Source organism: Lygodium microphyllum, chromosome 28, assembly GCF_053477565.2.
Source record: "Lygodium microphyllum isolate KBCC chromosome 28, Lygodium_microphyllum_v1.1.10, whole genome shotgun sequence".
Lineage (NCBI taxonomy): Eukaryota > Viridiplantae > Streptophyta > Polypodiopsida > Schizaeales > Lygodiaceae > Lygodium > Lygodium microphyllum.
The window spans coordinates 102,150,615-102,157,930 of record NC_141162.1 but is presented as its reverse complement, the minus strand read 5'-3'; the positions used below and the strand labels follow the sequence as shown (position 1 = coordinate 102,157,930).

The window sequence follows — 7,316 nt, the reverse complement described above, 5'->3', positions numbered from 1 at the left end:
CTTTAAGAAGATCATGCCCCTAGCTTTGTGAATAAATAGCAAATGATCTTCCCATTTTATTGAAAACCTTAAACTTGGTGACTTAGGTATCTCTTACTCCAACATTCTTCATTAATATTGTGTGCACTTGCAATGCTTTGTGCATTGGTTGTGATATACTTGTTTTTCTACATTTCTTTATGATATTGTGTGCTTTTTCTTGATTTTATGCCTTGATTTTTTTGTAAGACTTGTTTTTCTACTACTATAAATGCATAGGGTATTTTGAGGAGGGAACTCTAGATTTACCTTTGGAGGCAATGGTTCTGTATGAATATACATCACATGACTAGTAAATGTCTCTACATCATGTACATCATAGTGTTAAATATATTTAGGTAACTATCACATTATCTTTCTATTACAAAGATCCATTCTTCTATGACTTGTTTAGCCTACACAACCTTGAATATGGTATAGTTGAGCAACATCAAATCTTACACCCAAGTACATCAAGATTCCATCATCCATCTTCTATATCTACTTTAGTAATACTTATGCTCTTTAATCTTCTTAGGTTTCACGCCTTAAATATAAGTAATAAAAGTGTGTATGCATCTTTTTGTCAATTGAAAATTACTTGAGCATGTCGTGTTTAATAATATATATGATACAATTTCTCTAAATACAAGGAGCCCACATTTTCATGTAAGATAACTTCAAAAATTAGCATATGTCATGTAAATATACTAACCAAACTCACTTTTTGGGAGATAGTTCTAGTTGAAGTTTTGCAACCCAACCTCCTACACAAGTTACCACAACCATATTCATGTCATCATGATTACAAGAGGAGCCTAAACTTTTTTGTAAATTATTTTAGAAATTTGTTTTATTAATGTTTCCCACAAGGACATAATATAATAATGGTTGGGGGCATCTAGCCTATTCTTGAGGGGATATATATCCCTAATCAACTAGTACTTTGTACCTTTACTTTCCTTTTCCTTTTATTTTTTGATTTGTATTCTTCTTTTATAGTGTTTGATTCTTTCCCTTTACAACCATCAAAATTACCATAACAAAAATAAATCTCCCTACACAAGGTAATGCTCTTATTCTCTTGTTTACCGAGAGAATATTGCTCCAAAATATTTCATTTATCTTACACTATAACTATTTAAACATAAACACAAATACATACATACACAAGTATATTTGCACTTGATTTAGCAACATTACATGAAACTAGTCAAGTAAAGATACCCATTGTTTGTACATGTCTGAATTTTTATCTAACCAAAGTTTTAATTCATAAGAACATAGTGTTGAGAGCATAACGATTTCCACAATAGTCACCTTGCCTCCATGTTACCTAGGGTTTTATTCCATAAGAAATATAAGTTTAAAGCCTTGCAAATTTTGAGAAGAACTATACCAAAGTTTTTCCCTTTAAAATTATGCATACATTATATAACAAGTTCTATTCTATAATACCCATGTATCAATTTCTCAAACATAACAAGCTTCTAACACTTAATTTTGTTTTTTATATTTGTTTCACGGTTATTATTGATTGACAATAATAAATTGGATCTTTTTTAACTTCTCATCTTTGTCCCCATGTTCATGTTTATATACAAGTTCACATACAAGTGGGCACACATACAAGTTCCTCTTGCAAACCACTCTTTCCTTGGTACTACCATTACTTTGCACCAAATTGTTTTCTTTGCAACTTAGGTCAATTGAAAACATTATACATGGGCATACATCAATTACATTCAAGTTATTTCCACTTTCTACTTCATATTTGAAATGTGTCACTTCTTACATAAATCAAAGTTCACACACACACACACACGTGCACACAAATGAAGCCATTAACTAGTCAAAAGAGAGAATTAAGATACAAAAAAGGGAGAAAACACACACACAAAGCCCTTAACCCATGTCAACCATGGCAATTCCACCTCAAAAGATTGTGATGCCTTTCACCTTTGCCACATCGACTTTCATTGTCACCTTTGAAGCCTAAGCCAATCAAGTGATCTAGGGAGGAGTTACAAAAGATGGAGCAACAAGAAGATCAATACCAAGGCCTAACATGATCTCAACCTATATATCACCTTTAATTTTGCTAATAAAGGCACCATCTTTGCAAAGAAAAGACCTATACATCACCATGTTGCATAATTTGCCATATCCATCTCAACGCCCTTAAGCCACCGAAGGTTATTGATCATCATTCCCAATTTCACATCGATTGGCTCCTCAAAAACTTGGTAACTGCTTTTACAAGGTACCAAGGCCACACTTCTTGGCCAAGTCATTTACATAAGGAATACCCACTCTCTTTAACAAAGCTTCGAAGCTAAAATAGCATTACAGTCTTGTGTTTAAGGATAACAGTATTGAAAGAATACAGTGCAGAAGAGGAAGAAGAGGAAAGCTTAAGTGCTCAACTGAGCTTCTATCCCATAGACTCAAAATATCAAAGTGGGTATAAGCTAATGGGCTGATCTAGCCCACCACCAACTGCAGCTTCATCCCAATGATGTGACAAGGGTACTTCATCATGGCAAGAAAATACTGCATTTTGATTGGTCCAAATCTCATTTTTCTTGATTTATTCCCACTATCACAAAGCACATTTTAATCGATTTCTCCCACTATCACAAATGTGCAGGACCTTGCAGGTATTAGGGTTTTTGTGCATATGTAAAATGTATTTGCAGCCTTCAATTGTTAGATTTTTCTTCTATTATTGCCTAATGTTTGTAAAATTCCTGCTTTAGGCAATTTCAGAAATTGGATGACGGAGAGCTGAGGCCATGGGGGGACTTTGTAGATTACAATAAACAGCCCCTTACCTTTGTCTATCAATTATGCGCAAACAAATTAGAAACATAAGCAATTACGGATGCATGAACCCATGCTGTGTATCTTGTACTGCATAGTTGTCATTACCTCTGTACTCAGCTCCCACAGCACACCTACCGTGGGAAAACAAACTATTCTGATATCCTTGCCATTATAAGCAAAAGAAGGAAAATGCTAGACTTGAACAGTAAAAATGAACCTAGCTCCATGAGATAGCACCCTACAAGTTGCAAACATGTAGCCAAAAAGAAAAACCTTACATATCAGTGAGTCCAAGGCTAACAGCTGGTACACATTACTTCCGGCAGACCCCAGGCACACCTGGGGGCAACTTTGTACATACCACAGAACCAGTAATGATTACATATATACAAGAAGGTGATATTGAGATAAACTAACTGGCTTCCTTCATAAAGAAGGCACCAACAGCAAACATTTATGTGGCAGTCCTTACGATGCGAGTACTGGCAAATGGTGAACCTTGAGGAGCACAAAGGCCAAGATGCCGCATGATCCTCAGCTGCCTTAGTCTTTTTTGAGACTTTCGAGATATGATGTCCTCCTATAGCATAGTTAAACGCAATACAAATCATGAAACACATCACAACAAAGCACAACAGTATCTTTTTTCACCAGCATACCTCATACAAAACTTTAGGTTTCTTTTTTCTGGTGCTGTGTCTCTGTATCTTGTGGACTTCCATACCATTACCACTCTTGAATGTACACTCCAATGGATCTATTAAAAACCATAACCACCTTAAAATTTATGAGGAAACTTGTGAACTTTAAATCATCAATTGAACACTTTACCTATACCACAAGACAGATACTCACCCTCAAGCTGGACAGCATGGGTCCAATCTACATTCTTGCATGCATCTTGCTCAGTTGAGTTACGAGAACCATTTTTACAATGGGGTATCTGCATGAATGGATAATTACAATGGATCGGTACATGTGAGGAGTCAAACACAGAATATCGCATTACTTGGAGTCCCCTGTCCTCATGTCCCACACAACCACCAAATCCCCCCTCCTCCAAACAAAGAAAAAGCCAATAAAAACCACCAACACCCTAAGACACGTCCTCTTCCTGTATTGTGTGCAGCCATCAAATCGACATCTTGTTCCATGGGGCAGCCCAGAAGAATAGGTGGATATTGTTTGGGCCTTTCAGTTGGATTCTGATGACCATATTCCTTATTGTCAGGATGGGAGAAGACTGTGTGCTTGACTGTTGTCCCCTCACACCCATATCAAAGGAGCACGGACCAATCACTATTGAGGCAAGCACCCTTCTAGTCCTAAGGAACAAGTTCTCGTACATAGTACAGGCCTTAGTACAGGTGCATAGCTTGTAAGTCAACTAGTCATTTACAGAAGTTCAAATTCAACACAAGAGACCAGATGCTACCAAGAGACTCAGATAAAATTAAAAGCCTAAAAGTAAGGTAAAAGCAGCTAGAGTGAGAAAGGCAGCTAAGAACTTGCATTCCACAAAATCATGAAAATGTGCAAAGTACAGGTGAAAGAATTAAAACCTACATGTTTCAAGCAACAAGTGTCCTCCACATTGTTTGCCAACCTGCAAATGCTTACCATCATGAGATACTTGTACAATGATGCTCAGAATGAAAATCATTTACTACAGTTTTGCAAGTCTTAGCTGGTTAGCAGAAAGCAGAACAGAATTTTTCCTTCTGGAGCTTTCTGCAAACCCACTTGCTTTAGTAGATATAAAGCAGTATAAGAAGCCAACCTACCGTTTCAGGTTTGTAGCCATATCAACACAATCATCAGAAATTCTAACAGCGCTTTGAGGATATGAGCCTGAAGCAAAGATGTCTTCCCCACTGTGTGAGGACAAAATTGAATCTGGGGATGTGCCACCATATTCATTGCGGCTATTTCCATAGGAACTACCTAGATCATAGAACTAAGTCAATTACATTACTGGCAAAATCGCATAGATATTATTCAGTAAAGCTAAAGAAACCAATTCTCCAAAAAGTAATAACAGAGGCCTCAAATATTTATCTCTGAAAAAAGAATCCTCCCAAATGAAAAGCCCCCTCATTGGCCTCTAATTCCTCAGATTTTTCTGTCTGGAAGTGATAAGGGATATGTCAGCACAAACCCTTTTTCCTTCCCAAGAGTTATAGCCCCAATGGTGAATATCTGTCTTCCTATACCAACTTGGAAACTGCATCTAAGGAATCTAAAAGGCCTCGGCTTAGTTTCAGATGCATACAAAACACACAGAAAGGATAAACTTGTGTGTGAGCATGTGTGCACTCATGCACAAGCGTGCACACATGTGTGCATGTGTGCATGTTTGCAACTGTGCATCTGTGAAATGAATAACAGCAGCTACAATTAACTACAAATGGACTACTGGTCAAATTGAAAACCATAACACTTAACAAGTCATTAGACACCTTTGAAAAGTACAAACAATAGGAAAGGTTTTCGATGCTGGAACGAAACATGCTTCAACTAGACAACCCTTTTGTCTGATGCCTAGTAAAATCAATAAAAAAACGCCTAACAGGTCATTAAAACCTCTGAATAATCAAAATGCCCAACATAAAAAGAGAGCTTTATTTGTAAACCTAGACTAGAATGAGGGTCCACTTAGTTTATTATTTCTCTAAAGGTGAAAGGCCGACTCAAGAACCAAAGATATTCAACTACATCTAGCTAAAAATAATGTAAGTATATTTAACAATACTGGTAATAGTAACCCTGTTATGGTAATCATCCTCCTGCACCAACAAAATACCCTGAGAGGAATGATTAGAATTCAGTAAGATGTGATCCAGGTGCTTTGAAGTGTCATAGAATTTCTTTGAAATGCACAGAAGTGAACAAAAAAGCCTTGAAAAGATTTGCTAGGCAAAGTAGATGCTGAGAGCTGTTGAGTGTGAATTAACAGTGAATACAGATTTCCAACCGTAGGGTATAGTACCCTTACCTAGATAAAACCCATGTGGTTAACGTCTAGCTATACTAGAAACCAAAAACATCATTGAGGAGAGATTAGTTCAATTTGAGTTTCTTTGAAACTGTTATCTAGAATGGTCCAATAGAGCCAGCCACTAGCAAGTGTCACATGTTATGGTGGACCTATACAATGTGTCTGATGGTGCACATTTCCTAGTACATGACCCTGTTGGGCTCCTTCGACACGAACTCCAGCATATCAAGATTAGACTCACACCAAAGAAAGGATTAGTGCATAGAGTGTGGACAACATCCACCAAAAAATAGTCACAATCTATAAAATCCATTGGTCATGAGAACTTGTTCAAAGTGCACATGTAGGTTGAATTCACATATCTTTTCATAGGAGTCGCACGTTGGGATTCCTTGATACTATTTTTATATTGTACTCTGAAAGAACTGTCATTTGATATGCATGTTGAGGGTCTTTAAATTCTAGGAGCCTATGGTAACCCTAAGTAATAGGGATAATATTCTCAGTAAGTTTGGTAAATTGTGTCCCAACAATTTTTTCCTAAATTTGGTCATTTCTATTCTTGACTCTTTTCAGCCCAAGAAATAAGCATCAAAGAGAAGTATTAAGACATTCACCATTCAATCTTTCAAGTTTTCCTTTACTTGAGACATGTGGTTGAATATTTATCTTGTGCTACTCCATTTTCCCTCTTTCCTCTTGAGGCTACTTGGTTATTTTCCTTTCTAAAAGGAGAGCTCCCCCTCTCATTCTCCATTATCTTTGCTATAACTTGTGTACAACACCTAAGGATAGGCCCAAAGCTGGTCATAGCCACCTCCACTATTACAATCTACTGAGCTTCTCCGTTTCTATATTTTCTCACTACAATTTTCTAAACAACAAAATTGCAAATCAACCATGAAGTGTGCCAACGACCAAGCGACCACAAGAGAGAGGTGGCAACATGGCACATAGACACACGAGAACCAAATCTGCCAAGTTGAGACCTAATACAGTAAAGGTCAGCCAGCAACTCACCTAGATCTTAAACAGTAAATAGAAAAGCACTCGCCTGAATTTCCCAAATTACATTGTTATCAGGCTTCTAAGGCAGCCTAGATGAAGAATGAAAAAGCCACATGGCAGCAAAGCATGCATGCAAGAGCAACAACAGTGTGCCAACAACCAAAAAGCAACCACAAGAGAGGCGATGACTATTGAACTAAAAAAATGCACTATAAACTGATTAGCTCTTTATTGCAACCCCAAAACTCAAATTACAACACTTTCGTTAAAAAGAAATGTGTTCCTAGAGAGTATTTGTGTCCCATAAGCTAAACCCTAATTTGGGAGGATCCACTCATCTATAAATAGACAAGTTGCCCACCACTCAGTCCATCCTTGTTTTGCAGATGGTTGGCACCCTATCTTTGTTGTCCACACCCCATCTCTAGAGGATATCTCAATTCAAGCTGCACCAACAATATGGCAA

The 7,316-nt window shown here is 37.2% G+C and overlaps 1 protein-coding gene across 3 annotated transcripts in view; it reads right to left on the bottom strand.

Annotated features, from left to right (window-relative positions):
• Positions 1–3,002: 3,002 nt before the first annotated feature.
• The window catches only part of LOC148011811 (uncharacterized), a 29,968-nt gene continuing 25,654 nt past the window's right edge, over positions 3,003–7,316 (bottom strand). The window contains exons 3-7 of one of the 3 annotated variants that reach the window (XM_087670898.1): positions 4,629–4,784; positions 4,411–4,450; positions 3,700–3,787; positions 3,504–3,601; positions 3,003–3,424 (exon numbers count right to left, since the gene is read on the bottom strand). In XM_087670898.1, the coding sequence (XP_087527024.1) occupies positions 3,299–3,424; positions 3,504–3,601; positions 3,700–3,787; positions 4,411–4,450; positions 4,629–4,784 (508 nt within the window). In that variant the 3' untranslated portion in view covers positions 3,003–3,298. Of the gene's footprint in view, positions 3,425–3,503; positions 3,602–3,699; positions 3,788–4,410; positions 4,451–4,628; positions 4,789–7,316 lie in introns of all 3 variants that reach the window. The other 2 variants (XM_087670900.1, XM_087670899.1) reach the window with 2 other exon arrangements.